The following is a 25,570-nucleotide window of genomic DNA, read 5'->3' as shown; positions in this document are numbered from 1 at the left end:
TCCTCTCCCCGGAGGCTGACAGGTATCATTAGCATAACTAATTACCATAACTATATGCAGGACGCCCTGCTATACTTGGGATAACAGAAAAGGAACCTTCGTTTCAATTGAAAATCAATGCTACCTAACTTCTCAAAGCTTCATTTCAGATGCATTTCTCAGCTGACCCTTCTTGAGGCCCCGCCTTTACCATTTCAGAGGATCTGACATTGGACCCTCACTGCCCCTGCTCTCTGGGCTCCTCCCTCCCTGCTTCCCCTCTTTTTCTCACCAGTACCTGCAAGGGCCACCAGGAAGCACAGACCAAGATCTTAAGGTGCCCTCTGCCACCCACCCAGGTGGTCTCCTCCTAGCCGGCAAAGCTGCAAGGTCACCCTGGGCTTCTGGCTGCCAGGTGGGAAGCAGACCATGCTGGTTCTCTTTGCCTTCCTGTGCACCGTCCTCTTTCATGGTAAGTCCTGACTCACTCCTCGGGGAGGGGTGTGCGGGGTGCCCTGAGGCTCCAGGCCACCCCGCCTCACTGTTTTCCCCTTACAGGCAGCTCGGGGGCGATTAGCCTGGAGCAACCAGCTGTGGTAGTGGCACGCACGGGCAACTCGGCCACCCTGCCTTGCAAAGCCAGCACCAAGGTCAACTACATCCACTGGTACCACCACAAGGAGGGAATGGCTCCCGAGAGGATCCTCAGACTGGACATGTCTGGGTCATCTGTGCACAAGGATTCGGTCCTGAAAGCAGATAAAGTCATGGCCACAAAAGACAAGGATGGCACCAGCTGTAACCTGTTTGTGCTGAAGCTGGAGAAGAGCGACGAGGGCGTGTACTACTGCGCTGCCTGGGAAGCTCACAGCCCTGCGCTGGGACCAGGTCCCTGAGCAAAAAGCTCTCTGTCTCCCAGGATGCTCCATGTCTGGCACTTTCTACAGCCTCTGGGTCTCTGAGGTTGCCCTGCGGTCAGCCCTCAGCACCCAGGACTCTTGCTAATGCCCCCTCCACGGGGCAACTGTGCAGAACCGTGGAGGCTCAGGACCCCCGGTGCCCAGGCTGGCGCGGACCCAGGGAGCTGTCCTGTCCGGAGGGACTTCTCTGAAGATTGTCCAGCATGGCGTTTCTGAAGCATCTGGAGCAGAATCTGTGCTGCTCACAGCAGGAGCCACGAGCCACTAGCCACACGTGGCTCCTGAGCACGTGAAATGTAGCTAGTCCACTAGTCCAAGCTGAGATGGGCTCCCTGTGTGATATACAAGTCACATTCTGGAGACTGTAAAACTACAGGTAAGATATCTCCTAATAATTTGTATGTTGAAATAATATTTTGTTATCTTTGTTTTGTTTTTGTTTTTCAGTAGGTTCCACACCCAGCGTGGAGCCCAACATGGGGCTTTAACTCACAACCATGAGATCAAGACCTGAGCTGAGATCCAAGAGTCGGTTGCCTAACCAACTGAGCCACTTAGGTGCCCTATGGATATCTTTGACTGAATGAAAATAGTTCTAGAATTAATTTTTTTTTCTATTACCCATTTTTTTTAAAGATTTTATTTATTTATTTGACAGAGATAGAGACAGCCAGGGAGAGACAGAACCCAAGCAGGGGGAGTGGGAGAGGAAGAAGCAGCCTTCCCAGCAGAGCAGGGACCCTGATGCGGGGCTTGATCCCAGGACTCTGGGATCACGCCCTGAGCCGAAGGCAGAAGTTTAACACTGAGCCACCCAGGCGCCCCTCCATTACCTATTTTTTAATGCAGTGGATAGAAAAGTTTTGATTTGTGTCTCAAATCGATGATTTACATTTATTTCTGTTGAACAGCACTGTTTTAGCCTGGCAACTTTTTAAACATTTTTATTTATTTATTTATTTTAGAGAGAAAGAGAGAGAGAGTGTGCTCAAGCAAGCACAGGAGAGGAACAGAGGAAGAGGGACAAGGAGACTCCATGCTGATGAGATCGCAGGACCCCAAGATCACATGACCTGAGACAAAATCAAGAGCCTCCTGCTGAACCGACTGAACCACCCAGGTGCCTCTGGACTGGTAATTTAAGATTCCGAGCCTCTCCCTGAAAAAGTCACAAGTAAAATATTATGCAAATAATGTTAAGGGTGAAGGACTCTCTGGAGATTTGCCACCAAATGGTTGAATACTGAGACTGAAAGTCAACTCCTAATTCCACTTTCTAAGTTGTTGCCCTGCGAACAGTTAATTACTTTGCAGTGGAGAGTCAGTGATTAGAAGCACAGAAAAAGCTATCTCCCAACTTCTCAGCACCCTCATGCACTGGCATGCCTGGCACTCAAGTTTCTGTTGGGGACATTATCTTCAGGGCAGGATAACACAATCGACCGTGAGACCCGGGGCCCTCTACTTTCCACTTCTTGAATATTACCCCATATGGGATTTTGGGCAGCTTCCCTGCCCCTCTGTTCACTCATCTGTAAACTGTGGTGATTTTCTGCTAAAATTACATGACTGATTTCTGTCTTACAGGAACATTATAGAAATAAGATAGCACTATATTCACTGCCTTCTTAATAAAGCTAGTCAACTGCTTAAGGAAGAAAAGAAAAGAAAAGAAAAGAAAAGAAAAGAAAAGAAAAGAAAAGAAAAGAAAAGAAAAGGAAAGGAAAGGAAAGGAAAGGAAAGAAAAGAAAAGAAAAGAAAAGAAAAGAAAAGAAAAGAAAAGAAAAGAAAAGAAAAGAAAAGAAAATCCGTGTTACTGATTCTCCAGCCCCAGGAAAACCCCTGCTGCTGTCTGTGGGGAAGAAGAAAAAGCCTTCTGAGGTGGTCTAAGATGAATTAAGCCCATTTGCAATTGAAATTTCAAAGTCTATATATAGCTTAGTCACATCGTAAACATGATTAATGAAAGGAAAGTCTAAATGATCTGAAGGAAATTAGTCCCTCAGGCTCACTAACTCCTCCTCTATCTCCCTGAGCTTCTGTTTTCGCAGTGGGAGATTTATAATGTAGACCTGCCTTCTTTTGACGAGCTCAGCCAACACCCCCAACCTCTACTGAAGGCTGAGTCAAAGCTAAGAACTCCAGCACGTGCAGGAAGGGGTGGGGGAGGAGGGGCAGAAACTTATCTTCCTTCTGTCTGGGGACGTTCCTTCATGTGTCTCTCCCATTTCCTAATACCACTGAACCCTTTCCTCTCAGTGCCTGACTCCACAGAGGAGTGATGCTGAGACCTGACTGTGACGATTTAGTTAAAGAGAAGTTAGCTAAATATGAAGCCCCTGTCATGAGAAGTCTTCCCAAGTCAATGGAAATCTCAGTTTTCAACATGGGTCCGTAGTGCCTTTGAGTTACAGGCTGAGAGGACAGTGGCCTTGTGCAGGGAGCAAGCAACCCCTGTGTGGAGGGAACAACAAGTCATATTTGGAGTCATTTCCTCATCCTGTGGGTAAGGTGAGCTTCACCGAGGACACTGCGGCCACACACACCAAACAATAACCAGCCAGAGGCCAACCAGCCCTCCTGTCCTAAGTAAACGCTTGCTAATTAAATGGTTGTTTAAATGGCTAATTCATAGAAAAACTGAAAGCATCTTATTCAAAGGTACAGGACTGAATTCAGTGGTAGCTCCATTAATGTCTGTTGAAGTGAGACTGACATTTTGACTATGAGAGAGGGGCTCACTTTACCTCATGGGTGGGGGATTTTGCATAGCTGGATGCTTGAAATATCCTGATGATTTGGGCTCAACTCATTTATTTCATTCCTGAGGTGGATGAGACACAATGACTCTGAATAATAGGACCAACATTATATTATCAAATTAAGGCTGATTAAGTCTAAGGACATCTTAAATATCACAATTTTCATAGATATATTATCCATTACCAACTGCCCACACATACTGCTACTTTGGAAAAATTGATGGCTGTTACCTCAGATTCCCCTCGTGAAAATCACAATTCTAAAAATAGCCTGGCACACCTGGAAATCCATGTTGACTGTTTCGTATTGGATGCTCTTTACGTTGAGCTCTGAGCACAGGTTCAGGGACACAGCCCGGGGCAGAGGAAAGGGCACAACTTTGGAGAGGTCACCTCTGCACATTGGGGTCAGGATAATTTTTTCTATATCAATTCCATATTCCCTAAATTGTTTTTGAATTTCATTTTAAAATTTATTTTAAAAAGAAACTCCCATATTTCCTAATATTAAAAATCACTGCATGTTGTTGAGCACTTTTACACAACATGTGAAATTTGATGGTTAGAAAGGCCTGTAACTGGCTCTGTCCTGATCACTTTTCTCCCCTCTTCTCAAACAACCTTAGCTTCTTTTACAAAACAAAATCTTATTTTGTCTCCTGATTCCCAATCCCTTTTTCTGCCAAGTTAGAGACAATGTTTATGCTTGAGAGCTCAGAGTAACTTCTTGGGCTGAGTGTGTCTTTTTCTCTGTGTAGGACAGACACCAGGTACTACAGAGGGCTGCACAAATATTCAGTCTTCTTTTTCACACTGTACTGTAACTTCTTTGCTGTCTTTAAGTCTCTCTTATCCACCTGAAGATGCAGGGATGAGATCATCTCAAGCAGATTGCGCACATTGTTGGACACAAACCATGGCTTCCTTCAGCAAGGATGTATAGCACTCTTATTGCCTGAAAACATGATCTGCTTCCTTTCATGGAAGGTTGTTAGAAATCAGCCTCATGTGATCTTCACTTGGAGACTGAGAAGGAGATAGACTTTCAAGTCGGACTCTGTGTGCCCCCTTCTTTGGTGGCACTGATTCCTCTCTCAGTTCAGGTATGGATGCTGAGGGGCGGAAAGAGTGGATTTGGCCAAATCCTTCTCTTTTCCCCACCCAGGATGGATGCTTCATGTTTCTCCACCCTGCTCTGTGCTCCCCAAGATTAACCCCTATGGATTACACTAATGAGCAACTTTGTTCTGATTTCTATCAAATGTTGGCCAATGGAAATTGGAGTTCAAAGAGCCATCACCATGTCTCCTGACATAGGCATTCCTTCTTGGGCATTAGATTTCCAAGCCTGTGGATCCATGGCACTGAGAGAAAAGAAACAAATTCCTCCCGTGGGTTAACTGGTATGAAAGGGAATGGCCACTCCTACCTGCATCTCTTGGTCCCTGAGCATGAACCTCTGGCTCTGGGGTAGATGGCACCATATGTTGGTCCTGGGGGAAGATGCACCAACCCAAAGCCATCTGTCAGGAAAAGAACTTTGAGCTCACTCTCCTCCCACTTCCCAGTCTCCTGCTGACGCTCCCACTGACTGCTTCCAACAGCAACCAGAAGATAAGGAAGACCACAGATACCATCCATGAGAGTCTGTCTAATATTGCCTGGGGCAAGGTAAAGTGAGGTGGACAGTCCATCCGCAGGATCAAAAGAATGTACTCAAGCAGTCAAATAAATGGGTTTTGTTTGCCCCCAAATAAATAAAACAAGTTGGAGAGTCAAGAGAAGGTTTTATCTAGTTCCTTTCATGTCACTTTCCACGAAACCACCAAGGTCCCATCTCTAACAGAACAGGATGTGCCCTGTCCCGTCAGTAACAACACAGGAAATGGGAACGTGTTGAGAGAGTATCACTAAATTCTACGCTTTTTTAGTTGATGAACTAGGAAAAGAGCATGTAGATGATTTGTAATGTTTTTGTTCTTTTGTTAAATAAAGGATTCTACGGTATTTGTTGACTTGTTAAGTAAGTCATCATCACCTCAGTAGAATAAAATGAATAACTTAAAGAGATCTCTCTGTAGATAAATGGTTCTAGTGCTTAATGAACCAATATTATGATGAATCCAGTTCTGTGCTCTTGATGTTCTTTAATCCCATAAACAAGTGTGCATGACTGAAACAATTCCAGTCTCATTAAAAGAGACTAGAGGAATGCCTGCCACTTTCTGTCAACTAAAATCCAGCCTCTCACATTTGTTATAATTGATCTATCCTTTCTGTACTTCTTGCCACCTGTGGGTCAACATATAACTGTATGAGTCACAGGCTAATCATTCTTAGCTGCAGTAATTCTGTTGCCTTCATCTTTTTAACTTGTAAATTGAAGATACAGAGTAATTACCAACAATCTGCAGGCATATTCTGAAAGTGGTAGAATTAGCATTTGCAGTCCATGGGTCAACAGTTTTCTTTGATTCCTTTTCTTTGCTCGGCCAAAGCAAAAACAATCAAAGAGTTTATATGTACAGAGTTAAATGTGAAGTCAATCTCTCAAGGAGCTCAGTTCCATAAATGGAATGTTCTGAATGAGGAAGAGTGACATGTATAAGCTATCAACAATAATGGTGCTTTCCTGGCGTGTAACATACCCAGAGTTGCAGCCTGTGTTTGTTCTAACCAGTGTGCCCTGCTCACGTGTGCCTATGTGAGCAAATGCATCCCGTGCCCACCCTCCTCTATGCCCCGAGCAGGGCTGCACCAGCCTGGAAAAAGTGCCTTTTTCTAATTATTCTGCTGTGGCCATGCCCTGTTTTAATTAGTAAAAAGAGTCTTTTGTCTACTTCTCTATCTCCATCTCTGTCTCCATCCCTGTTTCTGTTTTTATCTCTTTCTCCGTCCCCATCTCCATCTCTATCTACAGATCTGTGTCTCTGTCTCTATCACTCTCTCTCTCTCTCTATCATCTATGTCTATATTTCTTTACTCCTCTCTATCTATCCTGAAATGGACGGGTGGGATTTTTGTTGACACAACCTGGTGAATATTCTCCAAACAAATCAGAAACCTCATTAGAAATTGCATGAGTGGTGGCCCTTGCTTGTCCCACTATTTCCTTCCCTGACACCAGCAGTCACACGCACTGATCTGAAACACTAACACTGATCTGACCTCTGGCTATCAGGGTTCTCAGGTCTCCACCTTGTCCTTGGAGGCAAAGCCTGCGTAGACAAGATGGCCGGTTATAAGCAGCCATCTGTCATTTTTCTCTGAGCTAATAAGTTCATTCTTCCATATGTTCAGATTATGTGAGAACCTTAAGAAACTATTTCATAGTTTCTCTGAACATTTCTGAGGAAAACTCTGTTTCATCCTCTCTCTCCCTCTCTCTCTCTTTCTGTCTCTCTGTCTCTCTTTCTGATTAGTAGCCAAAATGACACAATCAGAATTATCTATATCCATGGTAGAAAAAAAGGATAAATACCTTTATGTACAGTACTCAACATTGCATCTGCTAACTTAGCCACTTATTGGTATCAACGAAAATGAATCAGGCTCTTGAGCACTGAAAATACTTTGTCTCTTATAACATCTGCTCAGAGATAGTTAGAGGAAAACAATAAACAGGCAGCACTGAGACATCCTGTCTCCTCCACTGCAACTTTTTTTTCAAAGTACACAGAACACAGTAGATGAATCTACATACGAATGGGTACAAAGTATTGGAGGAGCCAAGATGGTCAGCCCCAGAAACCTCTCTTCAGTTCTGGTCTCTCACACTTTCCATATGGGAAACCTTAGTCAGGTACCTCAGTCGGACAGCCACCAGCTGTGCCTGCAGGATGCCAGCCTTCCTCTGCAACTTCCCATGGACCTGATTGTGTCCTGATGGGAGCTGCTGTCTGCGGTTGTTGAGAACAGCCTGACTGAATCCAGGACCATCAGTTCCTTGTCCTGAGAGATTTCCAGGGAGTATGGGTGGCATAGTCTGCATAACAAGGGGCTTGAAATGGAGGGAGGGCAGGTGACTGTGGTCATAAATGTGACTCCAGGCCCAGGAATGCTGAAATAAAACTGGAATAGAAGTCGCTGGAATAAAAGTGCCCCAAACTAAGACCTTTGTCTCTGGTGTCTGTGACCTCGCCAGGGTCCGCACATGCCTCATCCCTACTGCAGCCTCCGTACACATTTGCTGAATTCATCTGTGAATCAATGAATCTTGGGAAGCATTATTGAGGAAGCAAATTTAGAATATTTCCTGTAGTGAATCCTAAAACATGCATTCTAGAACCTTGAGAGAAATATATGCACAGACACCTGTGTAAATGCAGACATACATATGTACACATACATGTACACATATTCTTATTATATAGTGCTATCTAATATATTAGTTATAGTAAGTATATAAGGAAGAAATAAGCCATCTTGTTTATGAACTTGGGTTCCCGATATAAAACCTCTGGGGGAAATTACTGTTCTGCCACTTACTCATGTCACGCTTTTGATAAAATGCCTGGTATGTCAACAGCCTCCCTTTTCTCATCTGACAGATGGGAACAAAAATAAAAGCACCCATTTAGTAGGCTTTGTGAAGGTTAAATGAGATAATGGAACCAACATATTTGTAGCACAGCACCTACCACGTAGAAATGCCTTCAATATTGTGAGCTATTATTGTTATGAAAAATAAAAAAAATAAAATCTCTATTTTCTGAAAGTGTTTAAAATAATGAATAAAAGATAAATTCTGGCTTTGTTTTCTTCCCTGTTTGAATAATTAATAAACAGGAAACACTTTTTTTCAGTAATGTGTCTGAAGTGACCATTTATCTTCTTGGCTCCTAGTATCTGAAACCCTCATCTATGTCCAGAGAATTCCCCAACTTATGAGTCTTGGTAAAAGAATGAATTCACTTCTAGTATAGGAAGGAAACATTCCAGATATTTCCTTGCAGCTGAAGTCAGGTAGAAAGTGTGGGCTCCCCCAGTTAGACACACTCCTCACAACTGCCAGCCCTTCATACACACACACACACACACACACACACACTCACACACACACGCACACACATGCACATAGGCATACATGCATAAAGGGACTCAAGCACACATGCACACACACATGAGTACACACACACACGCACACACACACACACACACAGGGTCTGGAAGGAAATCCCTGGCAGTAATGGCGGAGCAGGGGACCTGCCTCCAGGGTGACTGTGGCTGTCTCCCCTCTGTCTCCTCCTCCTTCTCATTCCAGGAGGCACCTTCTCCCAGAAAAAGAGTCAGTCCTCTTAGTTTTAGGCCATGGGCCTTCTAGTCTACCACCCTCTACCTCCCCAACATTCAACTGCTTAGTGTGGATCACTTCAGAAATGGTATTTATTGGAAAGCAGGGAAAATAGGGCAGCTGCCTCAGGGGGAAAGTCCAGCCATTCCGGGTTCTTCGTCTCCTCTCTCCTCGGAAGGACCCAAGCTGGAGTTCACATCAGCTCCATATGGTATGTCACAGAGCCACACATAAGGTTTAGGAAGAACTGTTTCAAGTTTAATAGAGGCAAACATTTAGAGAAAACCATATAGAAATGATAAGAGGCAAGCAAAAAAAGCTTAGCTGAAGAAAAAATGGAGGAAAAGAAGAATGAGGGAAAAAAATGCAGAAAAATAAAATACTAGTAATATGTGGCTGATTTTCCAGGTTACTACTTCAAAATGGTCACCAAAGCATTTTTACAATGAGAGTTGGGGCAAATAATAGTGGTTGACAGTATGGGAATCTAATTATTAGCAAGAATTTCCTACAAGGGAGAAGACCCTTATTTTCTATTTCTTTCCAGAAAGAAGTGAATAAAAAGAGGGATCAAGCTTCTCACAATTACCTGTGCTAAATACAGAGATTATTTCATTTAATCCTCAGAAGAGAAGTGTGGAATTCAGCTGAAGTGTCTGCATGGAGACTGATCTCAGGAGATGGAGCCACCCTGACTTTCAACACACAACCATGAAACACTACAGTGATGGGTAGGTGAGAAAGGGGTACATTCTCTATGAGGTTTTGAGGTGACAACATACTAAGTAGCTGTTAAAAAACATGGTTTTTGAAGAATTATAAGTAAAATTTACAAATTTACTGCAGGCCAAAACAAGTCTCCCCAGATCTGGGCATTGGTGGGCATTTCTAAGGTGTGCATTTTAAGCTCCAAGGGGCCCAGAACTTGTTGCCCCAAGAGAAGACTTGAACAAGATGGAGGGCCAAAGGTAGAGTCAGTATTTTCAGTACTAATGCAGTCAATATTTTATTGGTTTTTACACTTAATAATGAGGTTGTTCATATAACACTTTAAAATATAACTTTATATGTCACTTAAAATGGCTATATATTTTTATTTTCCCATCTAATACTATTACTATTCTGTAACTACCTTAAAAAATGAAAAACTAAAAAGCTACAATAAACCATACTGGCAATAAGGGTTACCATGGAACAGGGGGTCCGCAAACTCTGCGCATGACAGGCAAGCCCCAGTTTTGTAAATAAAGTTTTATTGAAACAGAACCTTCAGTATATGCTTACAAATTGTCTAAAGCTATTTGCACTACAATGGCAGAGTTGACTAGTTGCAACAGTGACCCACAAAGCCTAAAATGTTGACCATTTGGCCCTTTACAGAACACATTTGTCAGTCATTGCCCTAGAATTATATGGCAGAGTGGCATTTATTTTTATTTTATGTTTCTCTCTTTTCTCAGTTTTTCCTCAATGACCCTTTTTATATATCCATCCTCCCCATATTAACTATCTTACTCTGCATAAATTGTTTAACATATCTTTGATTCAATTTCCTCATTTGAAAATGGAAAATATAATTATATTTACCTGGAGGTACTGTTGAGAAATGTAACTTAATACATATAAAGTTCTTACAAGTGCTTAGAATATGACAAATGATCCCTATATTGAGGCTTTAATTGCTTTTTTGGCTATTATGGCATATTTGAACATAATAAAACAAAATGTGAAACAAAAACCATAACTTATTATTTTCTTTCTGTTTTACCTTAAATAATAGAAATAAGTCAAAATAGATAGCTTTTCCTTTCAGAGATTTCTAATGGAATGCTTGCCCCTGACATTCCTGGAACACAGCCACGCCTATTCATTTCCTAACTGTCTATGACTTGTTTAGTCCTACAAGGCAAATGTGATGAATCACAACAGAGATGTTAGGGCCAAAAAGCCTAAATAAAATATTTGTTATATGGCCCTGTACATAAAAAAAATTGGCAGCCATTCCTGTGTAAGAAAGAGTAAGGGAATGAGTTTATAACTATAATACTAAAATTCAAGATGCAACAAGAAAATATTTTGATAAAGTTTACTCCCTAAATATGAAAACAAAGCTTGCATGGCAAAAAGTAGCACCAGTCAAGGACAATACATCAAAGGACAAATGGCAAACCATGAGGAAATTTTTACAACCTGTAGAGCATGTAATGGTCAACCATCTCCAAAATAAAAATACATGTTAAAAATGGGGGTAAAACATTTAAATATCTTATAGAAAAATGGCAAAAGACACGAAAAGCCAATTCATGAAGAGAAATATAAAAATAGCTCTTAAACATACACAAAGTTGCTCGACTTCAGCTATAATAAGATAACGATCAATTTAAACTACACTGAGATATCATTTCTCACTCATGAGGCTGGCAAGAATAAAAAAGGTTAGCAAAAGACTCTGTTGGTGAGGAGCTTCTGGGTGACTCACTCGGTTAAGTGTCTGCCTTCAGAACAGGTCATAATCCCAGGGTCCTAGGATTGACCCCTTCCCCAACCTCCCCTTCTCTCTGTTGGGGTCCCTGCGTAGTGAGGAGTCCGCTTCTCCCTCTCCCTCTGCCCCTCACCCTGCTCGTGCTCTCATTCTCCCTCCCTCCCTCCCTCTCTCTCTCTCAGATAAATAAATAAAATCTTTTAAAAAATAAAAAGACGGTTGGTGAAGCTGTGGGAGAAAACAGCCATCCGTATATATTGCTGGAAGGATGCAAAATACAACCATTTCATGGGGAAATTTAGAAATATCTAACAGAAGTTCATATGCATTTACTTTTCAACCTGGCAAAAACACTTTAGAAATTTACTCTGAAGGCACAATTTCAACACTGTGAAAATATATATGCACAAAGTATTTATTGCGTAACTGCAAAATGTGAAATTACATAAATATCCAGACATAGGACATTGGTTGGATAAATGATGGCACATGCACACACTGGAGGACTATACACTATAAAACAGATGTGAGATGCAAAATCAATTGTAATGTAGATACTAGCAATTCACAATTGGAAATTGAAATTTAAAATAGTACCATTTACACTAGCAACAACAACATCAACAAACCTATAGAATACTTAGAGAAAAATTTATCCAAAAATATGGATTCATATGCTGAAAACAATAAAACTTTAATGACAGAAGTTGAAGAACTAAATAAATGGACAGATATATCATGTTTACAGATTCAAAGACTCAATATATTTAAGATGTCAAAAGTTCCCCAAATGGATAAGTAGATTCAATGTGACTTTTCACGGAAAAAAACAAAAAACAAAAAAACTGGTTGCAACATTTATATGGGAAGGCAAATGACATACTATTACCCAACCAGTTTCAATAAGAGTTTAAGACTTACTATTGGGGCGCCTGAGTGGCACAGCGGTTAAGCGTCTGCCTTTGGCTCAGGGCGTGATCCCGGCGTTCTGGGATCGAGCCCCACATCAGGCTCCTCCGCTATGAGCCTGCTTCTTCCTCTCCCACTCCCCCTGCTTGTGTTCCCTCTCTCGCTGGCTGTCTCTCTCTCTGTCGAATAAATAAATAAAATCTTTAAAAAAAAAAAAAAAAGACTTACTATTAAGGCTCACTGATCAAGACAATCGAGTACTGGTGAATGCTTAGATGCACAGATAAGAGGAACAGATTGAAGTTGAATTTGTTAATGAAATAACAAGTGCTGAGTATAGACTAGTTCATACTAGAATGTGAACCTTGAGGGACCATAGACAGAGTATTTCCCAGCACCTTTCAAGATTTTTCTCCAAGAATTCCACACAATTCTTGAAGGGAGATCAGAGACAATCCAGAGTGAGCTTCCCTTGGTGCTGCAGGAGGGGAACAACAGCTACTGCTAAATCCACCCAGACCTAATCTACACCATCACCGCTGTAGAAACAAGTGACTTCCTTGCAGGGGAAGGTGCTGGTGGAATCCCGCTGCAGCTGAGGGAAGGCAATGGAGGGACCACTGAAACTTTCCCCAGAACATCTCCCCTGGGTCCAAAAGTAACATGTTTTCCTCTGCAGAAGAGGATGGGCATCAAACCCCTGGACTGAAGTGGGGACCTCTTGCAGCTGGGGGAGGGGACGGGGATTGAAAATGCTCCACCCCTGGAAAAGAGGCAGGAGTACTTGTGAGGCCACATCCTTAAAGCCCACTTTCACTGCATCTTCTTAAATCTGAGACTTAATAAAAATACCAGAGAATGTCTCTATTCCTGACCTTTCACCGCCATGCTGGCAAACCTTGAGTAAGAGCAACAGTGGAATAGAGCTAAGAGAGCTTCAAGAGACAGACTCTTTTTGGGGAACGGAACAAGGAGAAGACTCAAAGACAACTGAAGAGACAAAATACGAAGTAGAGCTAGGGAAATTTTAAGTGTCTGAACTCTGACAACAACAAAGTTCAACCCTGATAACAAAGCAACCACAATCTCCAAACCCAGTCTAACTCCTCACCTGTTAACCCAAACCCCTACACTAAACGCCTAGCAGGAAAGGTGTGCTTATTTTCTTGCTTTGTTTTTTTTTTAAAGATGTTACTTGTTTATTTGAAAAAGAGAGCGAAAGACCACCAGCAAGGGGAGCCGCAGAGGCAGAGGGAGAAGAAGGCTCCCTGCAGGACTTGATCGCAGGACCCTGAGATCATGACCTGAGCCAAAGGCAGACCCTTAACCATCTGAGCCACCCAGGAGCCCAAGGTGAGCTCATTTTCAAACACAAAATGTATTTATGTTAATATCTACTATACCATACATGTCCAGCTTCTACTCAAAAATTTAGATGCATACAAGAGGTCAAGAAGGAACACAGGCTGAGGACACAAAGCAGTCACCAGCAGCAGAGTGAAACAGGGCATAGATGTTGGAGCTATCAGGGAATTTAAAATAACTATGATTAATATGTTAAAGCCTCTAATCTAATAGAAAAGGTGGATGACATGCAAGATCGTACAGGAAAATTCAGCAAAAATCATGGAAAGACCCAAATGATAATTATGGGAAGAATCAAAGAAAATGCAAGAATAAAAAAACACAGTAACAGAATAGAGTGCCCTAAGAAGCTCACCAATGGATTTAAAAGATATAAAGAAAGAACTAGTTAACATAAAGATAGGCCACTAGAAATTACCTAAACTGCAATGGAGGGACATGAGAGAGAGAGAATGAGAGGATGATACAGAGAGAGGAAGCAGATAATTGTCACTCATAGAAGAGAACTGTAAGAACTCTCCCCCCATCTCTCGCCCTCTCCCACTCTCTGATTCAAACCAGTGATGGATAGTAGTCCTATAACAAGAAAATAGCTTCTTTTCACTAATATCATTAGATGGTAACAATCACAGAGTGATGAGAGACGTCTGCCGATAAAGGGAGTACGTAGCCCTATTTTGCAGGATGTTTTGGGGGTAAATACTGTGGGCCCCTTTCTCTGCAGGTCTTAGCTGTGTGTGCAGATCACGACTTCCTCTTAATAAATCAGCCCTCAGATTTGCCCTGTTACCAGCCCAGTGTTCAACCACCCCTCCGGACAAGAGCTGGCAGGATGCCGCTCCCGCCACAGGTCATCCTGCTGGCCGCCCTGTGGAGCTGTGAGTGGCCTCACCCATGGGATAATACATTCCGTGAAGAAAGGTGATAGAAAGCATGGGCAAACAAGCCAGCCCATTTGGGTGGGAGACTGTGACATGGTCAAGCAAACAATGCTGATAAGTTACACCATGACTTGAATTCTTCAGAAAAAAAATGTAAACTCTAAACCCCAAGCTTCTCCTTAATAAAGAAAAAAAGTATTCTATTTTATGAATGTCAAAATTTCACCAATGTTTGCTTTTGTTTTTCTTTCAGACATGAATGCAGACATTTTTATAATATAACTAATAGCATCCATTACAGAGAAAAGGGAAACAAGGCATTTTTAGAATGCCAAATAAAAACAGGTGTCTTCAGGAAGAATGTATAAATACACTGGTGCCGACAGAAGCCAGGCCAGCTTCTAAAATGCATTCTGTACAGTTTTCCAATGAAAATATGGCTCATGAACAAGGTGCTGGTGAGGAGAGATATGAAGCCAGGAAGCGGCTGAGGGAGTTGCCAGCGAGACTCAGGATACACGGGGTTAATGAGGCAGACACTGGGCTGGATTACTGTGCCTGCTGGGACACACTGTGTGGAAATGCTCCCCGCTGCTGCCACCGCCACTGAACAAAAGCCCTCCCACAAACCCCTGCAAACACATGCATGCTCCTTTCTACCTGCCAGAGGGGCCATGGCTACTGTCTGTACAGGACTTTTCTCCTGCATCTGTGTCCTCAGCAAGTTCTGAGCTAGGAGCCCAAGCACCCAATCTGTGATGTTTCTCTCATTTCATCTTCTTTAAAAAAAAATTTTTTTTAAGATTTTATTTATTTATTTGACAGAGAGGCAGTGAGAGAGGGAACACAAGCAGGGGGAGTGGGAGAGGAAGAAGCAGGCTCCCAGCAGAGGAGCCCGATGCGGGCCTCCATCCGAGGACCCTGGGATCACTTAACGACTGAGCCACCCAGGCGCCCCAGGTCATTTTATCTTCTATCCTTATGTCTTTGGGGGCTAGGCTGGATTTTGGAAGTGTCCTGAATTTTCTCTGCTTCTCCATCCAAGAGAAGCTTTCTAGGAAGGAAACTGTAACCAGTGTATACAATGGTGTGCTGACTTTCAATGAATGAATGAATATATGAATGAATGATGGAAACTACAATGCCTTTGCAGTGATATAAGCCTCAGTTTGAATTCCTGCTCAGCCACTTAACTGACAGCACAATCCAGGAAAGTTACCAGATCTTTCTCACAGTATTGCCGGGGCCTGAAGGAGGTTCCATAGAGGACAGTCTAGCACAGGGTCAACACATCACAGTGTCCTTTCCCATTACAAGTAAACTACTTCAGGAGCCATCTCAGCTAACACAGGAACTCGGGGACGCTTACATGGTCCTCCAAACAACAGTAAAGTGTTCTTTTAATTCCAAAAAATTAGTAATTCTAAATAGGAAAAGAGTTGATGGTAATAAACCAAAATATTTATTTCCTCCAAGATTTTCTTCATTCTCAACAGAGTATAGTAATGTCATACCATCTAAAGCAGTAACTATAGTCATTGTTAATATTCGCCAAGCTTTGTGCACTTTCTTCAAACTACTGATCTATAAAAGGTACCTACTTCTATATAAAGTTGTGGGATTATTGTCTCATTTGTTGTCATACATATTTCTTCCATGATAGCCATGTACCTCCCCACACTCTTGCAAAATATGTTGAAAAATCTATAGCTCACAGTAAAAAAGAGCTCAAGGATAGGTGTTTTTGAAGCAAAACCTAAAGGAAAAATGCAAAGGTGTTGCCCCCGAGATGAAGATAACAATGAATTATTATAACATGGTGTTCTGGTGAGGTCTTATGGGCTCCGATGGTTCTTTATACAAGGAACATAATAAAATAACACTGAGACAATCTTACTGAGAAGATCTTTTGTTGCTTCTAAAGCAAACCTATCTCCCCTGTCCTTGCCTTTGAAGAGCAAGGCTGCCGCTGCATCCCCAGTCCTGATGTATGCCCCCTAGTGGATAAAATTCTTACTAGTCACTGGCAATGTCAACCCCATGGATTTGTGTGTGTCTTTGGCTTGGGTTTGTAGGTCCATTCAACTTGTTCAAGTGCCTCTGATTTCTCTCCTTTGCTTTTCTTTTTTTTTTCCTTTTTTTAAAATTATGTTTAGTTAGCCAACATATAGTAGTACATCGTTATCTCTTTTGCTTTTCAAAAGAAGATAGCAATATGAGAATCTCTCAGGATCAAGTTTCCCTTACCTAAACACCAGACAGAACTTTGCACAGACATTGCAAAGACTGAGATTTCCATTGAGATTATTGTCCACTGGTGCCAATTAAAAGAAGGGGACCCCCCCTGGAAATGAATTCTATTTGGCTTAACAAATATTACTTGTGAGACTAGCCCAATTCTAGCTTGGACACAGATAGGAAAGACAATGGAGTCTTACCTGATAATCAATAATGTCATCAAGCCTGTTGAAAGCACCTGCTATTTGCCTGTTAGGATCTCACAATGTCACAACATCAAAAGGGACCTGTAAGAAAACCTTGTCCATTACTAACCTTCAACTCTTTTCTCACTAGAGCAACCACAGCAGACCCTTTCCTGCTCTTAATCACAGGTTCATAAGCTGTTGGAACAGGAAGGGCTCTTTGGACATATGTAGCCCAATGCCTGCACAATGAATGGATGTGGGAACCCACGGATGGCAAATGTCTTGTCCAAAACTAGTTATCCACAGAGGTAGTAATACATCCATATTCCCGAAGATCACAGAGTAACTTCCAAGAGGCTTCTTTTTTCAACATGTCAGATAACTGGTTTTGTTTTCAAGTTTTTGTTTTAATAAGAAATCTGTTTTTCATGGGAGATAGAATTCTACACATTTCTCCTTTTAGTCCAGGAAAATATTGCCATCATGGAAATTATTTTCTCATTTTGCATTGCCTGGGAAAGATTCATGTTGCTAAATGGTAAAGGTGGCTTACTAAAGAAAGGAGAACATTGTTCACATTTCTCAAGTATATTCTGTTGACATGTTTGTGTTTTCAGTTACTGAAGCGTAGCCTTTTTCAGAAATACAATGCCAAATTGCTAACAGACTAGGTCTGGTGTTTGTGAGAACAGAAGGGCTTTTCCTTTGATGCATCTCTGAGCAGTTTCACACCCTTGAACACCTGGAAATCAAAATATTTTAATTCTCTAAACACTATTGCTGGTGATTCAGAAAAGTCATTGGTTGACCACTTGGTCCTGATCTTTCCTTTTTTTTTCTTTCCTTCTTTCCTTCTTTCCTTCTTTCCTTCTTTCCTTCCTTCCTTCCTTCCTTCCTTCCTTCCTTCCTTCCTTCCTTCCTTCCTTCTTTCCTCCCTTCCTTTATTTTCTTCTTCCCCCTTTCCTTTTATTTGCTCTTATTGTATCTATCAGCGGTTTTCCATGATCACTGCCTCCATGGAAAACAGACATTTGGGTGAATTAATCAGAGGAAAAGTTACAAAGTATCAGATGCCATGAAGCCTATATTCAAGGACTTCCAAGGGAATGCAGAAGATCAAGTTGCCAGTACAAGATTTCTACCTCTTGGTCCTGCCACGAAGCTCAGGAGAAGGCGGGCATTTTTGTGGAACCTTGACAAATGTGAAAGCTGGATCGAGATTATTTGCAGAAGGATCTAAGCTTATAGTAGCTCCCCCTGGTAAGTAACTTTGTTCTTTTGACCCTGTAAATGAAAAACTGATACATGCTTTTTCTAAAAAAAACAACGTAAGATAATCTCAGCATACGGACAGCAATTTTGCAGGTACTTCACTATATATGGAAATAAAACTACTTTGTAAATGGTTTATTTACTTCCTTTCTTTCAAGCAGATTGAAAATTTCCTTTTAGAAAACCACACACACACACACACACACACACACACGCACACACACACACACACACACACACACACAAGGATAGATTCAGGCTTCAAATTAAAATACTTGTGGACCATGTCTGTAAACCATAGGTATAAGTTTTTGGCTCAAGATATGTTTCTTGTTGATTGCCTTGTAAGTGAGAAACACTTTAATTAAGTACCTCTAGTATTCATAGTGATATTTTGTTAATGAGTAGTGTTCCTTTCTCTAATAACCTGCAAAATCTACATGATTGCTTTTGATCTCATCTTTTTTTTTCTTTGCTTTTATCTTTAACAGCAGTGCAAAAAGTTTATCTCTCATAGTAAATGACTATAGAACATCAGTGAATCCCACTCATTCTTATTACTTTAGCTTCTTAGAAGGTAGGCTGAACTAGTCGAATTTGTGCTGTTGTGAGTCTTGCAATATAGGATAGAGATGGTCCAGTTTAATGGAATTTGCGAGCTCTGCAAAGCTTCAGCTCCAGAGCCCATGAAAGGAGTCTGCGTGATTTTATATCCTCGGTTTTTTTTCATTTATTGTCTCAGGAAACAGTTATTGAAGACAGTGTCTGTGCTGGAGGCTAGAGGTAAAAGGTGCACAAGACACAGTCCCAACACTCAAAAAGCTTGTAGCCTAGTGGATAAGTATTCTAGTTTATGGCTTGACTGGGCCCCAAGTTTTTTGGCCTGCGGCTGCCAAAGACACAAAATATCTTGGATTCATGAGCTCGTTTCCTTTCTTATTTTATATAATACTTACCGCTTATAAAATTCATATATTTTGTTTAGTGGAGTATTTGACAAACCCATCCCAAAAGAGAATAATAATATTAGCTAATAATTATTGAGGGCCAGATAACATCTTGGATAGTTTCAGTGCCTATCTCAATCCTCAACAGCCCTATACAAGAGATCCCCTTATTCCAATTTCACAGATAAAGAACCTGGGGCTTAGAGAAGTTCAGTTATTTGCCTAAAGTCACATGGGTAGTTACTGTGGCAAAGTTTGGGACCCAGGAAAGACTTGTCAATTCCAAAGGGCATCACTTAAACCATTTGCCCTACTGGGAACACTGAGCGTTTTTTAAAGTTCTGAATATTTATTCTTTGGTAGCCTGATCTTTCAAATCAAATCTTTAGTTGAACGGCTAACTAGTAAGAACTCATAATTTGTATGACTCCTCATGCTAAAAACAATGCTTCTGCTTCTAACTATGCATTAAAATTGCCTCTCTTCCCCACACAAGATCAAATCAGTCATGTTGAATATGCATTTACTAAATTCTCACAATGTGATCCTTAGGGTATTTCTATAAAATGACAAGTCTTCCTGACACCATTGCATTTATCTTCTTTCTGTATTGGCATTAAATTTGCTGGAAACATGGAAGCTGGCAGAAGAATGAGAGCAGTTGTCCTACATGCAGGACTCAGCTGCAGAACTCAGAGCTGCCTTTGCACTCGTGCTGGGACAGCTGCAGAGAGACCAAACCAGACAGGATCCTCTAATGAGCAGCTCAGGATTTCAAATCAATGCCCTGGGAACTGTAAGAAAATTTTCAAGTCCCAAAGAGCAGTCTTTCAGGAATAAATAGGTTAAGAGATCATCATTAATGTTTTAGACTCCGTAGCAACTCCTCTGGTCCATTATCAGTGGGAATTTGATTCTGGAAAGAACTTTATAATCAAACCAGGTAACCAACCCTTAATACATAGAAAAAATAATACCTGTAAACATACTGAACATTCATTTATTAAATACTCAAATACATCATTTCTATTTGTGTTCCTCTTGAAAATTATTGAAAGAGTAATTCTAAATTACACTCTAGGAAAAGGATTGTTATGATACACAAAAACTTTTTTTAAGAAAATAGATTTAGAAGGTTCTGGAAAATGTTGAGAAAAGGTAAAATCGTACTTTCTAACATTGTGAGTCAGATGAGAAAACCAGACCCAAGCTGCCCAGGCAGAGAGGAACCAGTTCATCAATACTATATCTAATATAGTATACTATAATCATATCTAATGTAACTTTGCCTAAGCTTCATCTTTGCTTAGTGTTAGCAGGGCCCATTTTTATATATTTATATAAATATTGAAAAGTATGGGTGCAATTTTAAAAGAGGCATGAATGGAGATTTCTGTAAAAGCTTTTCAGACAGTGGATAGGTGGTCTGGCTGGTATTATATCAAAGTGTTTGGTCCTGGCACATGGCTCAGGGTTACAGGTAAATATTTTTTAATTCTTCCGTATAAGGTAGGGAGGGGAGGCAGGTAATGCAGGGGCTGCAGGCTAGGTGCTGGTGTTGGCTCAGAATTCAAGGATCTGTTCCCAGTTTGGTCACAAATAGCAGTGGGATTCTTGAAGAGGTTGGTGACTCTGTCCAAGTCCTTGGGGCTAGTTGCTGCTTGATCTAGCCTGGAGGACATTAACAAGGAGATAACCAGCTAGAGCAACTGGGGTCCCTACAGGGTGCAGATGTTAATCCCTTAGAGATTTCTGTGTTGAAAGATTTGTAAAGAAATTTGTGTATCTTATTTATTTGATTCCAAAAATATCCAATGGAAAAAATGGACCAAAAATTGATGAAACTGTTTTGTCTGAAGATGATTCATATCAGGTATGGACATATTTAACTGTGCAAACATATCCAAGAATGTCATAAACTGAGTTTGTTTTTTCTAAATTTAGTCTAGTAAATTTTTTCATTTTTTATTAGCCTTAGAGATAAAATTTTTCCTGGACAAGGGAGAACATCTCTCAGGGATGTTTCTAGCCTACAGGATCTAGTCAAATAAGTGTTTTCAAAGAATTTTCACCATGCTGGTGAAACACTGGAAAAGTGAAAGAAATATATTTTGGTGTCCTTAGTGGTTGTTATCATAGGCCCAAAGTAATTCATAAATTGGAAAGCAACTTTCTTGTCCTCTTTTTCCAACTGACTACATACTCAATGTAAATTCTAACAGTCCAGTTAAATAATAGTGACACATAACTCATGAGGTCCTGAAAAATGTATTTTAGGAGAGTGTGATACAGGGAAAGATGTGAACTTTGAATCTGAATCTATCGCTTTCTGTATAATCATCCTTTAGCAAATAAATTTTGATTTGCTAGTTATTACTTTCTTAAAATTGCAAAAATCATACATGCGCTTCATAGAAAAAGTTGGAAAAGAGAATAAGTTAAGGAAAAATTAAAATTTTATGATGACATGTTTTACTGTTAACATTTGATATACTTCTGTCAATGTAACAACCACTCTCAGGTGGATATTATGAGGACCAAATGAAATTAAGTATGGAAATATCTACCATATAGGTTGGGACATGGTCAAAAAATCAGTTATCCAGAATTTAAATTACTACCCACTGGAGCTCTTTATGGATCAAGCCTACAGAAAAATGTATTAATTATGATCTAGTCTACAGGTCACTTTGGAACAAATGGCCAGATTTGCAGAGTAGTTTGAATTTCTAAGACTCATTTTTATATGTCTAAAATTATTCGAATGTGATAAGCATTACCTCAAATACTGTTAGCCTGAATATAAGGTGATCTCTCATTTTTCAGTAGATATATCTGGATGTTAAAAAAAAGAAAGAAAGAAGGAGGTTTGGCAACTTGAATATATAAACATAATGATATAGATATAAAGTGAAATATTTATTTATAATATTTTATGTATTTACTAGATTATACCTATAAATTAAAAATTAGTTCTTCACAAACACCAGTTCAGAAATACTGCTTTTTGCTCTTAGATTTCTTTGAAAATTTTGTTCAGACTCTTCACATGCATCTTAAACATCTACTTTAGAGCATTTCTAAGTCGTTCTCAGGGTCTGAGTGCCTGTTTTGGGATCCCCTTATGATGATGTCACTGTGTATTTTATTGGAAGAGACAATTACCCACTTACAAAGTAAAAGAAACCCATTTATTTCATTTAGTCAATCATTTATATCTGTGCAATGTAAGCATAGAGAGACTTTTTTTTTTAAGATTTTATTTATTTATTTGACAGATAGAGAGACAGCCAGTGAGAGAGGGAACACAAGCAGGGGGCGTGGGAGAGGAAGAAGCAGGCTCATAGCGGAGGAGCCTGATGTGGGGCTCGATCCCAGAACGCCGGGATCACGCCCTGAGCCGAAGGCAGACGCCTAACAACTGCACTACCAGGCGCCCCACATACAGAGACTTTAATCCCGAACAATATTTACCAAATCCATATTAAACTTCTTTATTGTCTTTTACCAGCTCTACCTCTAAAACTGGCATTAACTGAGTTTATTTCAGGTTGATATTTTGTCCAATTAATATTGTTTGATCAAACTAGAGCATGAGAAGAGTAGTGTTTAAAATGAGAGTCTGCGCAAGGACTGAGACATAAGGCAAACCCTGTCTCGTGAGGGATAATGTTGGGAATGAAAGCTTCACCTTATGCTCTGGCATTTCATTGTGTTTGAATTCTGAATGTTTTGCATCTAAATCACAGATCAGGATTTGGAAGCAATCTCTCATTTTTCATGTCATCTTTGAGTTAAACCTTACCGAATTATCAAGCTCTTGTTTGGAAAAAGAAAAAAGTTCTAATGCACAAACTATTTCTCACTTACTTATATTGCTTATTTCCAAAATCTATTTGAGAAGACCTAAAATAAAATACACAAGTAGAGTCTGGCCATGAACAAAAAATAGAAGATCAAAAGCACTAAGGAAAACAGAAGAAAAAAGGCCTGTGATTATCGGACCAGAAACACAGAGTAAAATTTTATGTTCAAAGGTAGGAGGAAAATGTAGTGGAGGACATACTTTTTATTAGCTGATAAAATGAAGCACACCAAGTTTTCAAATACGTTATGTGTTTCCCACCAATAAGGACTCAGGCTGACCTGGAGCTCTGGCTCCACCACCTACTGCTTATGTGAACTTGGGCGATTATTCTCTGGCCTCTGGTTTCTAATCCATAAGGTGGGATAACAGTATGTTATCCCAGGATGCAAGGGTCATATGAATATTGAATGAGTATGGTACCGGGCACATTGACTAACATGTAACAGGGGCTGCATAGATGTTGCCCCATTTCAAACCTAAAGGGAGAATTGTATGCAGTGTGCAGAGTGGTCAGTAGCCAATCATATTGACAGAGCAGAAATTCTCCTGAGGATTCAGCTCTACTTCTAACCACTCTAGTGCGACATTACCTTACTGCCCACGGATATACAAAAAGACTTGAATTTAGAGATATTTCTTTCTATTTAATGGACTTTTCCCTCTTTAGGAACAAAAAAATGAAATTAAAATGTAGATTTTTAAATATTTTTGTATTTCTTCTGTGTACTTTAAATCTTAATCCTTTATCTTAATTGATATCATGTCTAACACCAATGAGTTTCAACTCCATGCTCCTATTTAGTAGAAAAACAATTGAAATTTTAAGTTTTAGTTAGTATTTAAAAAAATAGTTAGACATATAATTCATACTTTAAATATACCTAGAAATGTCATAAATTTGAAATTCATATTTATATGTGAAATAGCTATATTTATGTAATAAAAGAAAAATGAGAAGAATAAAATAGAGAAATTTTGAATCAATACTAATATGTAGATTTGAAATACCACACTTCATTAAAAATGTGGTGGTATTTGGTTGACTTATATAGAATTCATACTGCTTCATCTTAATAAAATATATACAACTCAGACAATTTACCTTAAATTGTTTTTGATTATGATTATATATAAACTATATTATATACAAACTTACTTATTTTGTAAACTGGTTTCTGTTTTATGCAACAATAAAATGATTTGGGGCATAAAAAACTCTGTTGGTAGTTTAAAAAAGAATGTTGAAAGAAAAAAATGTAATATAATTACCCAAAATATAGGCACTAACCATATATAATCAAGAATACTATTTAGTGCTCAGTTAACTATCACACTGAGAAAGGTAACGGAATTTCAAGATTCATTCTATTCTCAAAAGAATGAAATTTTAGGAATCTAGCTAAGGAAAAGGAACAGGATGTAAGCATAGTGTCTTACTGTCCAGAAATTTTCCAAGGTCATGATTTGATTTTCAAGTTTTTTGCAATAATGAATCAGAAGTATTCCTATAAGAAAGCCAAACTTCCTAAGATGAAAACTAGACTCTTTACTGTGTCGACTAGAGACAAAAATTATGTAAATATCATGTACTTTGAAAAATAAGTCTTGCTTTATATAACATATTTTTTAAATTAAAAACAAAATTTATGATTTGAGAAATATACAGTGTCTTACTAATATAATCCATAAAATGTTATTTATAGTACAAAAAAGATGTACAAAGTTACAATAAGCACATTATGACCTAACTTTATTTGCACTATGAGTAAACAAACTCATCATTGTTTGCATACTAATTTAGTATAAAAATCAGGAGCTTTGCAACACTGGAAGAAATTCTCGAGAATGTTTTTCCTTTTTCCTTTCAAAGGAGAAATCCAATTCTTCTCTTCTTAGGAAATTGCCCATGAAATTATTAAACTTACTCCAAACTAGCCCAAGAGGAAATGAATAAAACATTTGCGTTTCAGTTGGAAATCAAATTGTAAAGGGTTCTAGTATTTACAATTTCAATCATTAAATTAACATTAACTATATAGTCAAGTACCATTCCAGCATTCAAGTGACATGCCCTTGAAAACCATGAAGTTTTGTTATATATTTTGATCTGTGTCTGTAAGAAACTCTGGAACCATAACTGTTAACATTATACCAGTGATATGTAACTTTACTCAGCAGGTGAAATCAAAGAAAATTGTGGAGTACTACAAAAATTCAGCTGTCTTGTTGGGGAGATTCACATTTGGAGGGAGATGCTAAGAGTCAAAATATGGTATCTTCTCAGTCATGCTTCAACTTAAATGAAATTCCAATATAAAATGTGCTTCTAGTGAACATTTCCCAAAACAAAACAAAATTCTGACCAATGAGTTACTTGGCAAGGTTATATAAGGGCATCTCTGAAAATAATCAATAAAATTTTTAAATGAAAAGTTTGGAAATATGGCCATATTGTTTCTAAATTCA

General features: G+C 39.7%; 1 gene segment (V, D, J or C); it reads left to right on the top strand.

Annotated features, from left to right (window-relative positions):
- The first annotated feature begins 308 nt into the window (after window positions 1-308).
- LOC123789618 (T cell receptor gamma constant 2-like) overlaps window positions 309-25,570 on the top strand; it is a 38,777-nt gene continuing 13,515 nt past the window's right edge. Inside the window, 3 exon segments of the C gene segment in view lie at window positions 309-451; window positions 538-843; window positions 20,660-20,716. Of these exon segments, the coding sequence occupies window positions 409-451; window positions 538-843; window positions 20,660-20,716 (406 nt within the window).

Source organism: Ursus americanus, chromosome 3 (assembly GCF_024610735.1).
Source record: "Ursus americanus isolate L20-20 chromosome 3, mUrsAme1.1.p, whole genome shotgun sequence".
Taxonomy (NCBI): Eukaryota; Metazoa; Chordata; class Mammalia; order Carnivora; family Ursidae; genus Ursus; species Ursus americanus.
The sequence above is the reverse complement of the archived record's forward strand: the minus strand, read 5'-3'. Positions and strand labels throughout refer to the sequence as shown.